Source organism: Hyperolius riggenbachi, chromosome 2, assembly GCF_040937935.1.
Source record: "Hyperolius riggenbachi isolate aHypRig1 chromosome 2, aHypRig1.pri, whole genome shotgun sequence".
NCBI lineage: Eukaryota > Metazoa > Chordata > Amphibia > Anura > Hyperoliidae > Hyperolius > Hyperolius riggenbachi.
The window spans coordinates 300,362,648-300,386,890 of NC_090647.1; the positions used below are offsets into that span (position 1 = coordinate 300,362,648).

Here is a 24,243-nt window from a genome sequence, read left to right on the forward strand (position 1 = left end):
CATGATGCAATGAATTGTATGTGTAGTACAGATAATTAATAGCACATTCGTAGCAAAGAAAAGAGTCTTATTTTTATTTTCAGGTATATAGCTTTTATTCATAACATTGCATCATTCTGTCATATTTGCAATTTACAAACCACACTGTATTTTCTACTATGAAACAGTAGTGAGTAGAGAAAATGATCCTTTAACTTCCCTGCAGTAAAAAGTTTATGTGAAGCTGCCTGTCACTGTTTCTTTGAAGTATAAGTGCCTCAGAAACCCACACTATAGCTGATGGGAGAGCTCAGAGAAGCTCCTTTGCATAGGTAACAAGTTAAATTTCTAAACTCTTTCTATGTTGGAAACAATATGAGACTGGTTTCTGTGCTACTAAATGTTCTATTTACTAGCTGTACTACACATATATTTCATAAGTTTATTTTCACTTTAATATCCCTTTAAAGAGACCCTGAAGTCTCCCGAAAATGAGGTTTTTACATAAAAAAAACCTCATTAACATTATTCCCCCTCAATCACCCCAAACTCACGGGGGTACATCGCGGGCTACTTCCGCATAGAGGCAGCACAGCTCTGCCTCTATGTGCGTCAATCAGCCCGGATCGCCGCCTCTCCCCCGCCCCTCTCAGTCTTCCTTCACTAAGAGGGGCGGGGGAGAGGCGGAGATACGCGCTGATTGACGTGCATAGAGGCGGCAGCAAAATCCACGTCCAAGAAAGTCGTGGATTTTGCCTGCCGAGTAAGGGATGAGTTTGGGGTGATTGAGGGGGTTTTCAGCCCTGGTTCTGCGGCATTTTAAGAGGGACAATAATGTTAATGAGGTTTTTAAAATAAAAACCTCATTTTTGGGAGACTTCAGAGCCTCTTTAAGTTGTACAAAATTTAAAAAGGTCAAGAGTAAATCATGTGATATTACTTGAGCCCAAATGCATAGTCAAACATACAGAGGAATGCGTAGATGCATGCAGGCATAGAGTCTTGGGAAAAGGAAGGGTGGAAATATGTCTTAAAATACACAATGCCGGGTAGAACATTGGAATGAATTACGTCACATAAACAGCAGTTCCTGGCTGAACAGTCTCTAGAAATGTAAAGCTCAATAAAGTGCTGAGATTCACTCTTGGGATCTGTAGTGGTGGAGGCATATTGTGGAAGAAATTAGCAAGTTTCATGAGAGGAAGTGAGTGTATAGGTGTGGAAGTTAATGGAGTCTCATTCATAGTCATTATGTGGGAGTAGTTGGTCTGAATTAGGAGCTAGCAGTGAACATGCATAGCATGCATGTATTATAGTCTGTGCTTTGGAATAGATCAGCGCCAGGATCCACTAGCAGCTCTTTTCGTGCACTTGCTGATTGCCATTGATTTGCAAAGCGCTGCCATTAGGACAGTAGCACTCTATAAGTGTGATTCCACTACAGCACTTGCAATCTGTACAAAAATCAAAAATATGCTGTCAGTGGTGTTTTCATAACAATTGCAATTGAAGGAATACACGGGGGGGGGGGGGGGGGGGGAATTCACATTCCATCAGATCACTATCAAAATCGTTTTGAATATGTTTAACAAATCACTTAGTATTTGCGATTCTCGATTAATAGTGGGTGACAGCCCTAAGTCAAAGCACTATCTACATCTGCTAGTGCTATCAGAAATGATGTCTGGAGCTCTGTAGTCCTAACACATGGGGCTGTCTTTTAGCTCTGTGGGGGGGGGGGGGGGGGGGGATTAGATGCATATTCCCATCAGCACGAATGCTGCATCTGATTCGAATACAGCACCCTAGTGGAAACAAGGCCTAACAACTAAGTGCTGTGGCTAGAAGAGTATAGATACATCATAATGCTTACATTTCATTTATTTGCTACAATTTTTAACATTTTTAACTAATGTTTACAAACAGAAATATATTTTTTAGTCCAACATAAAGAAATCAGTAGCCTGAATCATACAGAGGCCCCTATTATTATCTACACTACCTCATGTATGTAGATAGGAATATGTCTCGTATGACAGCCAGAACCAATGGTGTAATGTCAGACTTGTCAGAAGCTGCAGTGGGTGTAGTCAGTTCCCAGCACCAGACTACTTTTTTTTCTTTTTTTTTTAACTAAATGAATGTGAAAAGCTGCAAATGTAAATGTTACGCCTTTGTCCTATATTCAAAATTAAAAAATGCAAAACAAAGACAGCACTTCAAAATGTTGATATGGACAAATACTGTTTTATGAAAATTCCTTTTAATGTGATGCCAGGATCAGTGATGGGCTCACGAGTACCTTACGTGTGCCTAAGCACTTGAATTCATGATTTAATTGAGGTTTAATTGCCTCAGGTGTGCGGCGGTGAAACAAAGGGTTATTTACCCATAAGTCCGGCGTATATTGTGCGCTCCCAACAGCGTGCATGCGTCCTATTGGATGCACTGCAAGCCTCACTACGCGCACTTCCTCCAAGCCGGAAGGAGGAAGTGCGCGGTGGTGAGGCTTGCACAGCGTCCAATAGGACACGTGCAAGCGGTTTGGAGCGCACAATATACGCCGGACTTATGGGTAAATAACACTTTGTTGCACCGCCGCACACCTGAGGCAATTAAACCTCATTCAAAACATGAATTTTAGTGCTTAGGCACTTTTAAGTAGCCGTGAGCCCTTGCTCAAGATTAGTAAGATGAAAAAAGTTAGATGAAATGAAAAGAAAACAAAAAACTGTTGAGACAAAGGCAACATAAGACTAAAATAAAATTAGAATATGAAATATTAAATCTAGAATACTATGAGGAAGGGTGGGACAGCACCCATACAAAGGAGAGGGTGTGCCCGGGCAAACAGCATTCGACACCACTGGAGGTGTTAAATGCAGGATGCAAGTCGTGCAGGAGCTTCTAGCTTTAATTACAGCGGTGGTGCCTGCACAACTTGGTTCCTAAATATTACATCTAAAAATAATTTAAATTGACATGTTGGAAGGGGGGGGGGGGGGAGAGGGATGCAGCCTGGAGGAAGTAGCGATAGGATGATTTTAAATACATCTATTGGAAATCTGTCTAAAGTTTCTGGGCCAGCAATAGAGATCCCTCTATAGTGGTTATTCTGGTGGACGATCGAGATATGTATGGGTACCTTAAACGACTCCTCAACTAAGAGGGATATGGAGGCTGACATATTTATTTCCCTTTAAACTATACCAGTTGCCTGGCGTGCTAATCTCTTTGGCTGCAGTAGTGTTTGAATCACACACCTGAAACAAGCACTCAGCTAATCTTGACAGACTTCAGTCAGAAACATCTGATCTGCATGCTTGTTCAGGGTCTAAAGTTAAAAATGTTTAAGAACAAGCGACACCCATGCTAACCTATAAATAAAAAAACACATATATAAGTAGATACATACTACTTCTACTTACATAACAGATGTATTGTGCTATCCACGTAATGATTCCTGTGAATTTTATAAAGGAAAAGCAGAAAATCCAATTCTAGGTAGTGGCCATCTTGCCAAGCTAATGCTGACATCATATCCTCCCTGACTCTGGTTTTCCCCCCTCCCTTCTCTTGCTCATTGTGTATTCATTAGCTGCCCTCCTCCCAGAATCTTTTTTTTTTTTATTTACACATCCAATCACTGAGTCACCTCAGCCTTGCTTATAAACACAAGTGATCAGCTAGGAAGGGAAATAAATGGAAGAGGATGAATATATTCTAGTTAAAAAAGAACTCCCAGCATTCAACTCTTTGGCACTGTTTGGCACAAGGGCCAGTGCTCCTAAGGTATGTGATAACTCCAAACCATAACAGCAGAAAAAGTTGTGCAAGTTTTGAATGCAGTATTAGCATCTTTATCACTTAATACACTCAGACCAGTTGCTGTTGAAATCTGATTTTTATGGTGACAATACCGCTTTAATGGCAGAGGATCAGCAGGTCAGCCAAGCAACTTGTATTGTTTAAAGGGAAATAAATATGGCAACCTTCATGTTCCTTTCAGTTCAGGTGTTCTTTAACTGTGACACAGACAAAAGAATGCATTTTTGTAAAGCAAGAAAGGGTTATTCACATAGTGGTGTCACTATTGAAGTGATTCCTTTAATACCTATGCAGTTACAAATATTAAACTTGGACACAGACATTACTGAAATCCTTTTGGAGGGATCAACCTGTTCCAACTGTCAACACAGTGAAACGGGTTTTAGATGGAGGTTGACCGTATTTTTATTAAAATGTATAACAGCAAGACATTAAGAAAGAACATCTATACCTCTCTCTGAGAAATTGTAGCTGAAGGAATACTGTCATTCTCCATCTTATCCAATGAGCGGACAATTTCCTCAAAAGTTTTTCTATACAGTTCTTCATTAACCACTTTCACCTGAAAATGAAACAGATATGTGCAGAAAATATTTAATGACTTCCTCCTATAATGACCACAAGAGTTCAGGTAAAATAACTTGAAAACATGTTAACTGTCCTAATAATATGAGAGTAAAGGAACCCCTCTTCTGTAAACTTTAATGATCCTGTTTTCTGAAGATAGCTACTTTTGACATCGCAATTGGCATTTTAGAATATGGGCACCATAGGGGTGTAGAGGATAGCACTCTTGCCTAGCAGTGCTGGGTCACTAGCTCGCATCCCAGCCAGAGAACTATCTGCACAGAGATTGTATGTTCCTCCTGTGTTTGTCTGAGTTTCCTCCAGACACGCCAGTCCCCCCCCCCCCCCCCCCCAAAAAAAAGCTAACAAAAAAAACCATCTAAATAAGTTAATGGGCTTCCTCCTCAAATTGGCCCTAGACCATTAGATTGTGAGCCTCTCTAAGTGACAGTTAGTGACAATACGATATTTACACTGATATTTAGCCTGGGCTAATTAGCTATGCGGAATTCTTACTTCACAGAGGTATGAGTAGGTATATTTTATACTGGTTTCTGAACTCTCGTTAAACATTCCGCAGAAATCACTTGCCATTACTAAAAATGTCACCACATGTGATAAATTTAAGAATGTAAATCAGAGTGGGAAATATTTTACAGTTGCTGACACTAACTAAATAAACACTGACTAAATCATTTATAAATGAATGTAACAAAATAAGCAATTGTATTCATTACGTAATTTTCACTACAGTTCCTCTGTAAAGCTGAATCTATTACAGGTGTGTAAAAGCTGAACAGCTGATTATTAGCTGCTATGAACTCACCACTAAAGCAGTCACAGGTTAAGAGTTATTTTTGTTACACGATCAAAGTTCACAACGATTAAGGTTTAGCTTTGTAATGTTGCAGCCAATATCAATATTAGCAAATAGCAAGAGAGAGCACTGCACTCAAAAACCCTTTTGTGTGTGCTAGAGCACCAAAAAACCATGAGCTAAAGGAAGAATATGCTCATAGACACAGCACCACACAACTATATATATATAATAATAGAAAAATGTCACAATTTTATTGATTAATTGTATACTTCCAAAAAGATAATAAAAACACTAAAAACAAGCCACCACAGTCAATTGGCATATAACAATATCAAGTAATGCTCATAACAATAATTGGCCATCATATTGATTCTAAAATAGTATAAGGTAGAAAAAAATGGTGTGGCTATGCTCAAACTGAGCATGCCCCCATTTGAACCCGGGTTCAGTACCTCTCAAGGAACAATATATAATAAAGTGCATATATTAGTGCAAATGGTGCATACAAAACAATCAGTGACCATATACAATGTAGAATATATATATATCTCAATAGTGCAAAAATAATGACCAGAAACCTGGAGGAAAAGATGGCAGGAGGAACGTTTGGGAGAGACAGAAAGTGGGCAAGATACAGTGGAGTGAGGCAGAGGGATACTTATCCGGTATGGATGGCCAAGACAGGAGCTCGTGGTGGCTGAAAAGAGGCCCTCGGTGGACTACTCCACCGGTTCCGCGGCCGTCACGCCGCTTTTTCAAGAGTGCGAGGGGTTCTCCGTGAAGGTACAGCGTGTAACGCTGTTTAAGTACAGGAAGCTGAACACGTCGCGTGTGCGCCATCAAGGACGTCACACGCGGCGTGAATGGGCGTGGCTAGTGGATCGAGGCAATGTGGGTTCCGGAGAGACCAGACTGGAGCGCACCAAGAGGAAGTGAGAGGACGCAGAGTGAGGAAGTGTCCACGCTGGAGCGCATACAGAAGACGTAAGTATAAAAGAAACACCAGACGGAGAAAAAAGCCACATAGGAGCGCATTAGAGGAAGTAAGTATATAGGCAATAGGTAATACATAACAAAACTATAATATATATCAAAGAGGAAATATCCATCATTGACTATACATATAATCATCCAAAAGTATATCAATTTACATCAGGGGAGACAATAATCTATCAATTCATTTTTACCCCAAGCCACATCAAAAATCATAGGAATACCCCAATCATATCATAAGGGACAATATTGTATGGATACTCGCCCTCAGGGAGCACCCACATAAGGGGAACCATGTACAGTTCAAAAACCCCATGTACAGTTCAAAAACCCCATGTACAGTTTTGAACTGTACATGGATCCAGCATTTTTCATATATACTGTTTATATATCTGTATATTTTCTATTTTTACAGGGTGCCAACCTGTTACTCATTGCTCTCTGGGTCCCCCCTCTTTTCTGGGGTTCCCCTTATGTGGGTGCTCCCTGAGGGCGAGTATCCATACAATATTGTCCCTTATGATATGATTGGGGTATTCCTATGATTTTTGATGTGGCTTGGGGTAAAAATGAATTGATAGATTATTGTCTCCCCTGATGTAAATTGATATACTTTTGGATGATTATATGTATAGTCAATGATGGATATTTCCTCTTTGATATATATTATAGTTTTGTTATGTATTACCTATTGCCTATATACTTACTTCCTCTAATGCGCTCCTATGTGGCTTTTTTCTCCGTCTGGTGTTTCTTTTATACTTACGTCTTCTGTATGCGCTCCAGCGTGGACACTTCCTCACTCTGCGTCCTCTCACTTCCTCTTGGTGCGCTCCAGTCTGGTCTCGCCGGAACCCACATTGCCTCGATCCACTAGCCACGCCCATTCACGCCGCGTGTGACGTCCTTGATGGCGCACACGCGACGTATTCAGCTTCCTGTACTTAAACAGCGTTACACGCTGTACCTTCACGGAGAACCCCTCGCACTCTTGAAAAAGCGGCGTGACGGCCGCGGAACCGGTGGAGTAGTCCACCGAGGGCCTCTTTTCAGCCACCACGAGCTCCTGTCTTGGCCATCCATACCGGATAAGTATCCCTCTGCCTCACTCCACTGTATCTTGCCCACTTTCTGTCTCTCCCAAACGTTCCTCCTGCCATCTTTTCCTCCAGGTTTTTGGTCATTATTTTTGCACTATTGAGATATATATATTCTACATTGTATATGGTCACTGATTGTTTTGTATGCACCATTTGCACTAATATATGCACTTTATTATATATTGTTCCTTGAGAGGTACTGAACCCGGGTTCAAATGGGGGCATGCTCAGTTTGAGCATAGCCACACCATTTTTTTCTACCTTATACTATTTTAGAATCAATATGATGGCCAATTATTGTTATGAGCATTACTTGATATTGTTATATGCCAATTGACTGTGGTGGCTTGTTTTTAGTGTTTTTATCATCTTTTTGGAAGTATACAATTAATCAATAAAATTGTGACATTTTTCTATTATTATATATATATAGTTGTGTGGTGCTGTGTCTATGAGCATATTCTTCCTTTAGCTCAATATCAATATTAGATTAACCCCTGACAACTAAAGCAAGCGTACTTTTGGACTAGATCAGTTTAACAACAATACTTTTTATTCTTTAGAGTGAAATATAGTTTGCTGACAGGTCGTGCTGAAAAATGAAATCTTCATCTCCATAAAGCTTTTCAGCAGATGGAAGCATGAAGTGCTCCAAAATCTAGCTAGCTGCATTGACCCTGCTCTTGATAAAACACAGTGGACCAACACCAGCAGCTGACATGGCACCCCAGACCATCACTGACTGTGGGTACTTGACACTGGACTTCAGGCATTTTGGCACTTCCCTCTCCCCAGTCTTCCTCTAGACTCTGGCACCTTGATTTCCGAATGACATGTAAAAGTTGCTTTCATCCGAAAAAAGTACTTTGGACCACTGAGCAACAGTCCAGTGCTGCTTCTCAGCCATAACAGTTTTCCAGGCAGAATACAACGTTTGAACAAGACATGCACATAAACTATTGACCTTTTTCTAACTCTGGGACACTTATTAGGCTGGCACTGAGCAGAGGCAACAAAACAATCTAGTTTATAAATGTTTCTATATAAAATAAAACCATGTGATATCTAAAAAAGTAATGAAAGAGTAGAAGCATAAATTGTTTATCTTATCAGTTTATTTTCAACTTGGGTTCACTTTAAATATCCTACTAGTTATATTTATAGCAAGCAATTTTTGGATATCTCTTTTATGTTGTTGAACTTTAATAGACCTCTGCAAACGAGCCTTCTACTCAAGTGTGCCATTACTTGAGGTTATATCAACCTTAGTTACAGTCTCCTAGGTTCTCACTGATAGGCGGTTTCATCAAGGCAAGTCAGCCAATGGTGTAAAGAAGACCCTATTAAAGAGTACTGGTACTTATTTTATAATGTGTAAACCCTTTTAATGCAAAACTACCTCCCCGCCTGCACGGATCAGTGGGTGTCAGCAGCAGTAACTCACCCGCCACCCATAAATAATTAAGAGTTCTGAAACTATGCCCCCTCCAGTGGCAAGACAGCCATGGCCATCTTTATTCAAAGTGTTCCAAAGCTTTTTGGCCACAAAACTTTGAAACACTTTAGAAAATGCTTTAGAAAAAAAAAAATTACATGGTGATATTGCCGAGGGGAGGGTCGGAGCTTGGAGCTCCAAAGAGCACTGCTGGCAGGTGAATTGGTGATTTACTGCTGCTAACACACACTGATCCGTGCAGGGCTTTGTATTAAAACATATTATAAAATAAGTACTCTAAGCTGCCCATACACTTATCAACTGCCTCCCAATGTGGCAAAACAATAGATTCCTAACTGATCAGAGAGAGATTGATTCCTAACGCAGGCGCGCGCGCACACACACACACACACACACACACACACACACACACACACACACACACACACACACACACTTTAAGCAGGAAATCTACTGAAAACTAATAACACAGCAGCGTTGCATTGTTCGATGCAGTGCAATGATATGGCCCGTTGATCGACCGCCTCTCCTCCTCCACCTGACATAAATGTTCCGGCCTTTCTGATCAATATTTATTTGAAATTTGATCAATGAGACATGTTGGAGTAATAGATTTCTAGCATAGAAAATACATACTAATCAAATTTGCTGGAAGTTGCTAAACATACATATGAGATGGCTACAGAGGAATTTTTCCAGGCTGATGTGAAGGTTAAAAAACTTGAAAAGGCATAAATTACAAAGGCATTGCTGAATTAAACAGCAAAGCTTGGAGTTTTATTCCAAGTCAGACAGTAAAGCAGCAGCTGTATGGCTCTTGCAGCCTCACACATAGCTAAATTGCACAAAGGTGATGAAAAACAATGCAATTACACTACACGATTACACGGAGGGTAAAAACTTGACTGGTAGAGCAATTTATTAATGGACAACTGGATAATTACAAATTCCTATTTGTGACTGGTTCTCTTTCATATGATGAAAGTGATGTGCAAAAGTGATAAAAAAAAGTTATGCTGTGTGAGTATACATGAATCCAAGTCACTGCCTGTAATGTGAGCACTCAAACAAAGCACAAGTTAACGTCCTTACCCCAATACTAAAGAGAGAGCTGACTGGTTTATGGTCACTTGTTTTCAGCCCCATAACACTTCGATATTCTAGCTGTGTGATATGTTTGCCTTTCCATAGTATGCGGTCACACCAGGCAGGGGCACGGCACTTTTCACTGCAGGGATAGAAGAGGAGGCACAATACTGCAGTTATTTAAGCCTTCACAATTTTTTTCTATAAAATTATTTTAATTTGAAGCTAGAAAGTAAAAATTCTATCAATCAGTAATGACGGTGGCAGTAGTCTTGGAATTGAAGTGCTGCATTGAGTGGCATAGCTCAGGGCCCCCTCAAGCACTTTATACATAATTAGGGCTGGTGCACACCAAAACCCGCTAGCAGATCCGCAAAACGCTAGCAGATTTTTAAACGCTTTTTTTTATTTTTATGAGGCGTTTTGCTAGCGTTTTGCGGATTGCTGCTGCGGTTTTCAGTATAGTAGATTTCATATATTGTTACAGTAAAGCTGTTACTGAACAGCTTCTGTAACAAAAACGCCTGCAAAACCGCTCTGAAGTGCCGTTTTTCAGAGCGGTTTGTTTTTTTCCTATACTTAACATTGAGGCAGAAACGCATCCGAAATCCAAAAAATGCCTCACCCAGGCATTTTTCGTTTCTGCAAAACGCCTGCCGCTCTGGTGTGCACCACCCCATTGAGATACATTGACCAAGCAGATCCGCAGCCGCAAGCGGATCTGAAAACGCCCAAAAAGCCGCTCGGTGTGCACCAGCCCTTAGAGTGCAAAAAAACATCAAAGGGCAATTGCAGCATTAGAGAGGTATAAATAGGGGAGCAGTATAATTTGTAAATTATTACCACGATTCAAAACACATAGGTGATCAGTAGGTAAAAGTATAGCACCAATGAAGGGTTTATGCAACAGCTTAACGAGGGTCCCAGGTGAACCCCTCTGGTCGAGGGACTACAGTGCAGAAACAATCTCTGCATAACCTTTTGCTACTCCACTGGCTGCATTTATACTTGATAGTGCATCCTAGTTTCTTAGTAGAAAAATAAATTTTGCCACTGAAAAACAGCACCACCCTTGATTGATCCAATATAAAATCATCAAAAATTAAAAACATAGTAACAATTCATCTTCCATTTCATCAAAATATATATTCAACTGTACTGAGGTAGTAAATAATAGCAGCAATGTCAAGAGTGGTGAAGGTCCAGGATAATGGAGAGAGGGAGCGCTACCCACATAGGCTCCACTAGTATCACAGCTAAGGGCCTGTCTCCAGTCGTCAGTTTTTCTGTGTGTCAGTTTTTCATCATGAATAGTCTTATTGCAGTGCTGCATTGCTGTCAGTTGTTTTTCTGCATGTGAAAAACGCATTCAGGTGTGAACTAGCCCATTGATTAACATTGGTTCTCAGTTTTCCTGTACAGCAAGAGTGGAGACAGGCCCTAAGGGCCCGTTTCCACCATAGCGTTGCGGAATCGCCTGCATTCCACCGCGGACGAAATCGCATGCGGGTGCGATTCCGCATGCGATTCCGCATAGGTAAGGCTGTATGCGAATTTAACCATGTCACTGCCTGAGTAAATTAACATTAATACCTATGCGAAATCGCATGCGATTTCGTGGCAAAAAACGCATGGTCACCCCGCATGCGATTTCCCTATTAGTTATATTAGCGGCGATTCGCGCACATTCCTTCTGCACGCGAAATCTGACGGCCCTGCCGTGCAGATTTCTGCCGCACCGAAAAACGCTGCCGCAGCCGCACAAGTGTAAACAGCCCCATCCACTTACATTGCCTATGCGAATCCGCGTGCAGTGCCCGCATGCGGATTCGCTATAGTGGAAACGAGCCCTAACACTGCTTTTTCCCTGCACGGTCACCTTTTTGCATTACGGTAATCACATTTCTTTTTTTTTTGCGAATTATTTATTATGTGGATACATTTACATTGCTGCTATTATTTACATATTTACATTTTCATTAATTGAATATATATTTTGATGAAATAGATGATGAATTGTTGCTATAGTTTTCATTTTCAATGTTTTATATTGGATCAATCATTTAAATGTAATATTTATTATTCCGATATACTTGAGGGTGGTGATGTTTTTCAGAGGTGAAATTGTTGTTCTACTATATGCAATAGGACACTCATTTGATGATCAGTGTGGATATATTCATTAATTATAGCATCCTCATTTCTTGATCAGTAGATCTGTAACATTAACACTGAGTGGAATGCAATATCCCCTCACATTGAGATTTTCCTGCTCTACCGTCAGGATTAGAAATACTGGAGTTAGTTCTGAAATTGTAGAAGATGAATGAGAGGGAAAGGCCACTGTGAATCAGCACAAGTGAAGTATTCAACCTATTGTTAGTACTTCCTGTGTTGGTTTAGGGCTGGGTGGTGTTACATAATCATAGTTGGCACATAAACTTGGGATAAATGTTATGAAAAATCTGGATCCTTCGCCTGTGTGCTTTAATTTTTAACTACAAAAAGATCAGGTACTTACCAGTGGGCAAACTAATCAAAGGACAACTGATAACAAAAAGTACTTTATCATGCTGCAATTGATTACTTTCTATCTTTTTATACTTTGGCTAGTCACATATTTTACTATATAGTAAAAGGTCTGTACAGACGAGAGTGTGGGAAGGATGTGCTAAATATACTACCTACAAAATCATATAAACCACATACCTACAAGTGTTTTTTTTCCTTAGGATAAGTACTTGCCAACAATCAACAAGCATCTGAATGGTGTAGCACTGACACCTGGAAATAGCATGTGCACTAGTTTGCCATGCAGACCAGGGGGAAAAAAATATACTAAACCTGGTGCGTTCATGATGCTGGGCCGTCTTACGGAGTTTCTTCCTCCCAAAGCTGTGTCTTTAGAAGCTATACTAACCCCTGCTGCCCCACCAGCTACAACTACCCTGCGTAGATCATGCCCACCCCTATAACCCAAACTACTAAAAACATCTAGCGCAATGGTACACGGGGCTGCTGGCTAACTACACAAAGTATGTTAAATGCTCCATCGGTAAGATCTCACCACTCTTCAGTAACACAGACTGCATCCTGCAGTCCAGTCTTCCAGTAGCCATGCAAGTCGACAGCACTTGCAGCTTAAACATCCACAGTGCTGCAGCATCCCAAGACACGGCTCCGAGGTTCAAACAGCAGTGAGGGAGTCAAGAGAGGTCAGGGCAGTTTCTATGCTAAATTGCACCCAGGGCGAGGGTGTCAAAATTGTGCCCCCCTCCCCCCGTGGAGCTAGGTATAGGTGCCCGCAGTATAGGTTAGCCAGGTCTATTTGCACCCATTATAGGTAGCCAGCTATAGGTCCCCCCAGTATAGGTAGCCAGGCATAAGTGCCCCAGTATAGGTTAGCCAGGTAGGTGCCTCCAGTATAGGTATCCAGTATGGTTGCCCCCAGTATAGGTTAGATAGGCAGGTGCCGCCGATATAGGTTAGATAGGTAGGTGCCCCAGTATAGGTTAGCTAGGTGGGTGCCTCTTATATAGGTAGCCAGTATAGTTGCCCCTAATATAGGTTATACAGGTAGATGCCCACAGTATATGTTAGCTAGGCAGGTGCCTCCAATATAGGTAGCCAGTATAGTTTCCACCAGTATTGGTTAGTTAGGTAGGTAGGTGCCCCCCATAATGGAGGGGGAGCGGGCACTTGGACATTCAGTGCATAAGACGCACTGACACCCCCCCCCCCCCCCCCACACACACACACACACACTTTTCAGAGAGAAAAAGTGCGTCTTATGGTCCGAAAAATACTGTAAAATGTATGCCGCTAAGTATGGCAATTCCAAATGTAAAAAGTGACCTGCGCTGTCCTGGTACTGAGAAGGGTTACAGGTGCTGCTCCTTCAACTGGGTGGCACCAGTGATCCTAAGTAGCAGATAGAAGAAACAAAGGAGCGCTCCTTGGTGCATTAACTTTTTAATCTTAAAAAACACGCAACATGGATACACTTACAATGTGTAGATGAAATGAGCGCTTGTCAGGCCTGCTGGCGGTTCTCTCCCTGCTCCTGTGCCTGGCCGGGGCAGCGGGAGCAGTGGTGTCGGCGGGGGTGAATCGCGGTGGGCGGAGCCTGGTGTGCTGGAGCCGTATGACGTCACGACGCGTTTCGGCGTAACCTGACGAAGGCGTGGTTACGCCGAAACGCGTCGTGACGTCATACGGCTCCCGCACACCAGGCTCCGCCCACCGCGATTCACCCCCCGCCGACACCACTGCTCCCGCTGCCCCGGCCAGGCACAGGAGCAGGGAGAGAACCGCCAGCAGGCCTGACAAGCGCTCATTTCATCTACACATTGTAAGTGTATCCATGTTGCGTGTTTTTTAAGATTAAAAAGTTAATGCACCAAGGAGCGCTCCTTTGTTTCTTCTATCTGCCAAGTATGGCAATTGCTTGTGAAGCTTGAGGAACATAACCTTTCAATGTTGTTGCAATTTCCAACCAGCTGACTAGCTGTCATTGTATTTTAACACACTGGCATCTTGTGCTCCTATCAAGACTTACCTTGTATCCCATTCATCACAGCCAGTGTCATATTTGTAGGTTGGCTGAAACTTTATCTCTCCTTCCGTAAAACCATTGAAGACTGCTTTTTCCTCCATCTGCAGCTTCAACTAATTGACAGACAAGGAGTTATTTCATGTGAGTGCCAAATTGGTGAGGAAATTAGCTAAAAAGTTCAGTTTTACTATGTAAAAAAAAAAAAAAAAACCAAAAAAAAAAAAACCCCACTATGAATGGGAACACAGCAAACTATACAAATACTGTACACATTCTTAGGACTATGGTGTACAAGATTTTCCTTAGAACATAATTGTAGTTTACTGCAAATATCCTCGATTTAGCAGTAGAACTGGAAACAAATGAGCATGCAATCTTTTTTCACCTAAGTCCTACTAAACAAACCTTCTAGAAACGCTTAAACACAGGTCAAACATAACTAACGGAGAACTTAAGCAGGGGTTATCAAATCATTTTTACCATACCCATAATAAGGATGTTAGCCTTTTGAAGGCAACTATTATTAACCTCCCTGGCATTCAATTTCCCCAGGAGTTCTGTGCAAGAAGTGGTTCATTTAATTTAAAATACTCTTCAAGCATTTTTTTCCACCGCCCCCCCCCCCCAAAAAAAATTGTTTGCCTCCAGATACTGATGACGCTGCGTGACCCTGGAGTCATCAACACTGATCGCCAGTGAACAGGTCATCGCCTAGGGAGAATCAAATCCGCCGAGGGACATGAAAGAAGACACTGGGGAAGCTATCAGTGGTATACAATGAGGGGTCAGCACGCCAATGGTGAGTATAAGCCCCTGTATAGGTTAGCCAGCTATTGTTGCCCCAGTATTAGCAAGCTATAGGTGCCCCAGTATAGGTAAACCAGGAATATGTGCCCCAGTATAGGTAAGCCAATTATAGGTGTCCCAGTATAGGCATTTACTCACTGTGCCTCTGTCCAGTAGCAATCACACCTCCTCCTCCTCCGCCGTACAGCTCTGGTCTACTGTCTACAGTACCGGGATGCTGCTTGATCACGTCATCAAGCTGCGCCCCAGTGCTGTGGACAGTAGATGGAGCTCTACGTGGCGGAGGAGGGTGTGCCATCGCCACTGGACAGAGGCACGTTGAGTAATCTTCCCTTTCTGCACAGCACCGGGGATCTCAGAGGGAAGGAGGGAGGGAGGGAGGGGGTCACAGTGGGCAGGCAGATCGCTGCAGGGAGGGTGGGGTTGCTGCAAGCAGGCGGGGGATCTCACCGGGGATCTCAGAGGGAAGGAGGGAGGGAGGGAGGGGGTCACAGTGGGCAGGCAGATCGCTGCAGGGAGGGTGGGGTTGCTGCAAGCAGGCGGGGGATCGCTGGGAAAGGGAGGAGATCGCTCCAGGAAGGATCACTGAGGGAGAGGGGATTACTGCAGGGAAGCAGCTGCAACTTCTCTGCTTCGCCAGGTCCGCATGTGGGATTCCCTAGGATAGCTGGTAGCTGGATGGATGTTTGCACACAGTGGGTAGCACAGATCACTACCCACAGTGTGCTGACAGCCATCCAGCAATCCTAGGGAATCCCATATGTGGGGGGGGGGGGGGGGGGGGGGGGAAAGCAGAGCAGAGAGGTTTTAATTAGCATCTTGTAGCAGGACGAGTCAGGCTCGTCCTTACCACTTGGGAGGTTAAACAAATTCATCATCCATGTAAACTTGAGAGATTCTGGATTCTGGACTCAGTAGGCAAGAATCATTCTGCATCCTAAACTGGGTACCCTGACACCGGGGGCCTGAATAAATGACTTGAAGAAATTGGCTAGAGGAAGATTCATTATATAAACTAATCTTGCCTGTGAATAAAAGGGATCTGATCAAGGTGTTGTTCTTTGATTCCTGACGCAACTGATTTGTTATAATTATTTATACTATTTATTACATTTTTAGACATTTCATATAGGTATAGATTCATTTAATTGATGCAATATGTACGTTATTGTATACTGTATATCCACCATGTGTGTAATGGGTGGGATGGTTGGCATCTAGACTAGGAGCCTACACTTTGCACTTTAGAGATACCAGAAAGAATTTAAAGTGTATGGTTTTCTTATAAATCAGCCATAAAGTTGTAAGATGCGATCTCATGGGTCAGATTCTTGCAATATAAAATCCCCTATTAGCTTTAAGAGAACTATGGTTTAGTCTGAGACTATATACAGAGTTCTTCTTTAAGAGACATTTCCAAAGAGAGTTTTAGAGAAACATTTTGTTTATGTTCAACGAGGCCATAGAACAGCTTATCTGCCCTTTGCCCAGACATTCAGTTTGGGTAAGGCGGCAGAACATAAACATCTTCAGATGGAACACATACTGTAATCTTGGGAATACATAACATCTTTTTCCGTGGTAAGACGGAAGGAAATTCCATATAAGGGTAGCCACATTTACAGCTGCACAAAAGGACCTTAGCCACATGACCACAGTGGCCGATAGCCACCTCCCGTGGTCTCCAAGATATGATTGACAGACATGACCCACTCACTGTGCAACTCTTGGGTAGGGTCAAGAGTTAACCCTTGGCTGGCTGTTTATAAGAAATGGACAGTCCATCACTTTTCCTTTCTACTTTCAACTGCAACTTTCCTAGCTTCATTTCACTTTGTTCATATGCTGTAGTGAAACGTAACTTAAAGACTGTTCTTTTTACTTTCAAATAGCTTTATTGAAGAAGGAACATTACAATGACATTCAAATGGCATGCATCATCTTAAGGTCATACATTTGTCATTGATTGTAACCAGATAAGGTAAGGAAGATCAACATATCTTCCCCTTGTGGGTAAAACATACAAACAATACAGTTTAACTACTAGGCTATCATTGTATACATGGCACTAGTTAATCAGATAAACAGCCTAAAATGGGTTGGACCGAGTTGTCTGAGTATCAGTGTCAGTAAGGGTAGGAAGAGCCGCTAGTATGATGGATGTCAAAATAAGGAGATATCCTTCATGTGTTACCTAGAATGAGTGTATGTTGATGGTTCCCATATGTCCAGGATATCCAGTCTTGCCATATGAATAGGAACATATTAGAGTCTCCTGTAGTAAGAGCCATGATGTATTCATTAAGGCATATGTAGTTTATTTTTTGTATAACTTTTTCCCAGCACAAAACAGTTACAAGCCAGGATTGGGCAATATGTGATCTGGCAGCTACTAAAAATTTTGTGAATAAGATTTTTCCTCCCCTAGGGAGGGATGGTGAGTTAAGATTAAGTAGGGCCAGTGTCGGGGATGGGTGGAGGGGTAAGTTCCAGAGTTCTGTTGATAACTCATAGGACTTTTCCCCAAAGGGCTTGTGCCTTGGGACACTTCCACCATATATGCATATATTCCCCATTGTCCGGGCATCCCCTGAAGCAAGTGCTTGGGGATTGTGGTTTATATTTGTTTATTCTGGTGGGCATTAGATAAGTCCTATATAAGAGTTTGAGGGAGGTTTCTGTCAGAGAAACATTGCTAGAGCATTTAGACGTGTTCTTCCAAATTAATGTCCACTGGCTGTCTGTTATTTATATTCCCAAATATTTTTCCCATTTTGTTTGATAGTTTTTTTTCCAGTGTTAAAGGTAGTAGGAGACATTTATAGAACAATGATATAGGCTTCAGTACTTCCCCCTTCTGAGTAAGATATTTTTCTAGTATTGTCAATGAAGGTGGGATACTTTCTTTCCATTGCTGGGTTATATAGTGCTGAAGTTGAATAGAGCGAAATACTTCAGAAGGTGGTGGATTAATTGTGGATTGGATATTGCCTGTCCCGCTAACCAATATATCCTGGAAGTGTATAAACTTGTTTTCCGTCCACCATTTATAATATCTAGGGTCTATTCCTGGGATAAAATCAGGGTTTCTAGTAATGGGGGCCAGTGGGGAGTTTATGGATATCAGCTTAAATTTAAAGCGTAACATGTTCCAGAGCTTGAAAGAATAGGACATAATTGGGTTATTTGTGTTTATGATAGATTTCGGGATTTCTTTGAACCAAATCGCATCCTGTATTCTAAAAGGGGCTATTAAGGCATTTTCTATTTCCCTCCATTGAGAAGAGTGGTTTCTAAATGTTGCACTGTATAGTTGAGAGAGCCTGGCTGCGTAGAAAAAATTTTTGAATGTTGGGAACTCCCAATCCCCATTTAGTTTATGCCTATACATAATTGATGATGCAATACGTGGTTTCCTTCTATTCCAGATAAATCTCGATATGTCTTTCTGTACGTTGTGGAAATACGAGCGGGGGGACCTCTATCGGTAGGGATCTGAATAGGTAAAGCAATTTAGGCAGAGTAATCATTTTAATTGAGGCAATCCTGCCCATCCAGGAAATTATCAAGTTCTCCCAGGCTAGGAGTTTAGCTTTTATTGTCTTCAGAAGGGGGAGGTAATTCTGTTCATAAAGGGATTTAATCTCATCTGTTATTTGTATTCCTAAGTATTTTATTATTTTATTTTTCCAGACAAAGTGGAAATTATCTTTAATCTGTTGTTCTAGATTGGGAGGGAAATTCAAAGTTAATGCTTCTGTTTTTTCTTGGTTCCCCAGGAGACCCAAGGCTATTCCGAAGCTCTTAAGTGATTGGATGGCGTTGGGTATCGATATGATGGGGTCTGTCAGAGTGAGTAATAAGTCATCTGCAAATGCATTGCATTTAAATATATCTGGGTTAAAGACTGTTCTTAAGAGAAACCTAAATCATGCTAGAACCGATTTAAGATGCAATGAAACGCAAGATGAACTTCACATTCGTGCTTTGCTGAGGTAAACAAGATTCTTAAAGATGCACCTGCATTCCGGCTGTATTCTTGCATTGCCAAATAAACCTCTTTCGCTGTTTGAAGAAGTCTGATCTTCCTCAATTGTCCGCTGCTGTGAAAGTCAAGTTACTTAACGCAGTTCTGTACTGCTGGTGCCAAGAGAAGGTGGTAACCCCTAACAACCACCAATCACGTTTCAACAAAAGTGATTGCTATTATCGTTAAAGTAATTTGATGATTTATGATGTTCTTTTTAACCCTTCTGAAAAATGCTATGCACATTGGGTAGTGACATCATTTGCATATTGACTCCCATTGGCTTATGAGAAACGTTGCACCTTGGGTAATTACAGTGGGATGCGAAAGGTTGGGCAACCTTGTTAATCGCCATGATTTTCCTGTATAAATCGTTGGTTGTTATGATAAAAAAAAGTCAGTTCAATATATCATATAGGAGACATACACAGTGATATTTGAGAAGTGAAATGAAGTTTATTGGATTTACAGAAAGTGTGCAATAATTGTTAAAAATTAGGCAGGTGCATACATTTGGGCACCACTATAAAACAAATGAAATCAATATTTAGTAGATCCTCCTTTTGCAGAAATTACAGCCTCTAAACACTTCCTGTAGGTTCCAATGAGAGTTTGGATTCTGGTTGAAGGTATTTTGGACCATTCCTCTTTACAAAACATCTTTAGTTCATTCAGGTTTGATGACTTCTAAGCATGGACAGCTCTCTTTAACTCACACCACAGATTTTCAATTATATTCGGGTCTAGGGACTGAGATGGACATTCCAGAACGTTGTACTTGTTCCTCTGCATGAATGCCTAAGTGGATTTTGAGCAGTATTTAGGGTCGTCTTATTGAAAGATCCAGCCCCGGCGCAGCTTCAGCTTTGTCACCGATTCCTGGACATTGGTCTCCAGAATCTGCTGATACTGAGTGGAATCCATGTCTCCCTCAACTTTGACAATATTCCCAGTCCCTGCACTGGCCACACAGCCCCACAGCATGATGGAACCACCACCATATTTTACTATAGGGAGCAGGTGTTTTTCTTGGAATGCTGTGTTGATTTTCCTCCATGCATAACACACCTTGTTATGCCCAAATAACTCAATTTTAGTTTCATCACTCCACAGCACCCTATTCCAAAATTAAGTTGGCTTGTCCAAATGTGCTTTAGCATATCTCAAGCGGCTCGGTTTGTGCTGTGGGTGGAGAAAAGGCTTCCTCTGCATCACTCTCACATACAGTATCTCCTTGTGTAAAGTGCGCCAAATGGTTGAACAATGCACAGTGACTCCATCTGCAGCAAGATGATGTAGGTCTTTAGTGCTGGTCTGTGGGTTGACTCTGACTGTTCTCACCATTAGTTGCTTCTGTCTGTCTGTCTGTCTGTCTATCTTAGATTTTTCTTGGTCTGCCACTTTTAAGCCTTAACTTGAACTGAGCCTGTGGTCTTCCTTTTCCTCAATATGTTCCTCGCTGTGGAAACAGACAGCTGAAATCTCTGAGAAAGCTTTCTGTATCCTTCCCCTAAACCATGATGGTGAAAAATCTTTGTCAGGTCATTTGAGAGTTGTTTTGAGACCTCCCCGTGTTGCTACTCTTCAGAGAAAATTAAAAGAGGAGGGAAACTTGCAACTGACCCCCTTAACCTGCTGGGTGTTCTGATTATGCGCAGCCGCACTAATTATACCTAATTTTTTTTTATCATGTAGCTAGCCTGGCACTAGCTACATGATACCCCCCTCCCTTCCGATTCCCACCCACCCATCCGATCGCCGCCGGCGCCTATGCCCATCAGGAAATCCCGTTCTGAACGGGATTTCCTTGAGGCCTTTCCCCATTGCCATGGCGACGAACGGAATGACGTCATCGACATCGTGACATCATAGGGAGTGCCGATCCACCCCTCAGCGCTGCCTGGCACTGATTGGCCAGGCTGTGCACGGGGTCTGAGGGGGGGCCCTATTACGTGGCGGATAGCGGCAGATCGGCGGCGAGCGGCAGCGATCGGAGAAACACGCAGCTAGCAAAGTGCTAGCTGCATGTTTAAAAAAAAAAAATTATTCAAATCGGCCCAGCAGGGCCTGAGCGGTAGCCTAGCTCGTCCAGAACGCTAGGGAGGTTAAATACTCTTTCTCATAATTGGATTCACCTGTGTATGTAGGTCAAGGGTCACTGAACTTTCCAAGCCAATTTGAGTTCCAATACTTAGTTCTAAAGGTTTTGGAATCGATAAAATGACAACAGTGCCCAAATCTATGCACCTGCCTAATTTTATTTAAACAATTATTGCACACTTTCTGTAAATCCAATAAACGTCATTTCACTTCTCAAATATCACTGAATGTCTCTCCTATATGATATATTTAACTGACATTTTTTATCATAACAACCAACGATTTATACAGGAAAATCATGATGATTAACAAGGTTGCCCAAACTTTCGCATCCCACTGTACTTAATTTGCATATTGGCTAATTCTGAAACACAATTTCTCACTCCAAAATGTGTATATTAATGGCTGATTCATTGTATTTCCATTGTCTGATGAAGCGGGGGAGAATCCCTGAGAAACATGTCAGCATTTAATAAACATTAGATTAAAACCTAATCAACTGTCAAGCTCTGTAGACTTACAGTGGTTTACAAAAGTATTCGGCCCCTTTGAAGTTTTCCACATTTTGTCATATTACTGCCACAAACATGAATTAATTTTATTGGAATTCCATGTTCAAGACCAATACAAAGTGGTGGACACGTGAGAAGTGGAACGAAAATCATACAGGATTCCAAACATTTGTGCATAATTATTCAGCCCCGAGTCAATACTTTGTAGAACCATCTTTTGCTGCAATTACAGCTGCCAGTCTTTTAGGGTATGTCTCTACCAGCTTTTCACATCTAGAGACTGAAATCCTTGCCCATTCTTCTTTGCAAAACAGCTCCAGCTCAGTCAGATTAGTTGGACAGCGTTTGTGAACAGTAGTTTTCAGATCTTGCCACAGATTCTCGATTGGATTTAGATCTGGACTTTGACTGGGCCATTCTAACACATGGATATGTTTTGTTTTAAACCATTCCATTGTTACCCTGGCTTTGTGTTTAGGGTCGTTGTCCTGCTGGAAAGTGAACCTCCGCCCCAGTCTCAAGTCTTTCGCAGACTCCAAAAGGTTTTCTTACAAGATTGCCCTGTATTTGGCTACATACATCTTCCCATCAACTCTGACCAGCTTCTCTGTCCCTGCTGAAGAGAAGCACCCCCAGAGCATGATGATGCCATCACCATATTTGACAGTAGGGATGGTGTGTTCAGAGTGATGTGCAGTGTTAGTTTTCCGCCACACATAGTGTTTTGCATTTTGGCCAAAAAGTTCCATTTTGGTCTCATCTGACCAAAGCACCTTCTTCCACATGTTTGCTGTGTCCCCCACATGACTTGTGGCAAACTGCAAACAGGACTTCTTATGCTTTTCTGTTAACAATGGCTTTCTTCCTGCCACTCTTCCATAAAGGCCAACTTTGTGCAGTGCACAACTAATAGTTGTCTTATGGACAGATACCCCCACCTGAGCTGTAGCTCTTTGCAGCTCGTCTAGAGTCACCATTGGCCTCTTGACTGCATTTCTGATCAGCGCTCTCCTTGTTCGGCCTGTGAGTTCAGGTGGACGGCCTTATCTTGGTAGGTTTACAGTTGTGCCATACTCCTTCCATTTCTGAATGATCGCTTGAACAGTGCTCCGTGGGATGTTTAGGGCTTTGGAAATCTTTTTGTAGCCTAAGCCTGCTTTAAATTTCTCAATAACTTTATCTCTGACCTGTCTGGTGTGTTCTTTGGACTTCATGGTGTCGTTGCTCCCAATATTCTCTTTGACAACCTCTGAGGCCGTCACAGAGCAGCTGTATTTGTACTGACATTAGATTACACACAGGTGCACTCTATTTAGTCATTAGCACTCATCAGGCAATGTCTATGGGCAACTGACTGCACTCAGATGAAAGGGGGCTGAATAATTACGCACACCCCACTTTGCAGTTATTTATTTGTAAAAAATGTTTGGAATCATGTATGATTTTCCTTCCACTTCTCACGTGTACACCACTATGTATTGGTCTCTCATGTGAAATTCCAATAAAATTGATTCATGTTTGTGGCAGTAATATGACAAAATGTGGAAAACTTCAAAGGGGCCGAATACTTTTGCAAGCCACTGTAATAACAACCTCTGAGGCCGTCACAGAGCAGCTGTATTTGAACTGACATTAGATTACACACAGGTGCACTCTATTTAGTCATTAGCACTCATCAGGCAATGTCTATGAGCAACTGACTGCACTCAAACCAAAGGGGGCTGAATGATTACGACACACTCCACTTTGCAGTTATTTGTAAAAACTAATTGGAATCATGTACGATTTTTGTTCCACTTCTCACGTGTACACCACTTTGTATTGGTCTTTCACATGGAATTCCAATAAAGTTGATTCATGTTTGTGACAGTAACATGACAAAATGTGGAAAACTTTAAGGGGGCCGAATACTTTTGCAAACCACTGTAGGAACAACTTACAGTATTTTGAGTTTCCTTGGAAAATGCAGAAAAATTATTTTATTTCTAAAGTTAAGAAACTGGTAAGGAAAAAGAAGTCATGAGATAAAGGTTGTGGATAAACCTCACAGCTCTTCATGGCTTTGCTTTCAGACACCGCATGCCACAAAAAAAACCTTTAAATCTGGAGTGATATATAATGACAGATTATGGAATAATGAGTAACGTATGTGCAGAAGTTACTGTGTGTTCATCTAGCTTGCATCGAGGGAAAACCACATTTGTATTTTCTTTTTGACCTGTCAGGACTAGTTTCACAACCCCTGTCATACACATTCCAGTGTAATGAAGGCAGTGGATCACCTCATACCTGATCAAACTCATACAGTGTTATGTAGTCCTTCGTTTCAATGAGTTTCTTGACTTTCTCTGCATCTATATCCTTCAGGCGATAATTCAAATCTCCGAGCCATAGTACAGCGCTATGAAAAGCA

General features: G+C 41.8%; 1 protein-coding gene across 5 annotated transcripts in view; it reads right to left on the reverse strand.

The window, feature by feature from the left end:
• The window catches only part of INPP5B (inositol polyphosphate-5-phosphatase B), a 187,539-nt gene that overhangs the window by 37,275 nt on the left and 126,021 nt on the right, over nt 1-24,243 (reverse strand). For all 5 annotated transcript variants that reach the window (XM_068269026.1, XM_068269027.1, XM_068269025.1 and 2 more), the window contains 4 exons: nt 24,120-24,231; nt 14,388-14,497; nt 9,836-9,971; nt 4,259-4,369 (listed from right to left, as the gene is read on the reverse strand). In XM_068269026.1, the coding sequence (XP_068125127.1) occupies nt 4,259-4,369; nt 9,836-9,971; nt 14,388-14,497; nt 24,120-24,231 (469 nt within the window). The remainder of the gene's footprint in view (nt 1-4,258; nt 4,370-9,835; nt 9,972-14,387; nt 14,498-24,119; nt 24,232-24,243) is intronic.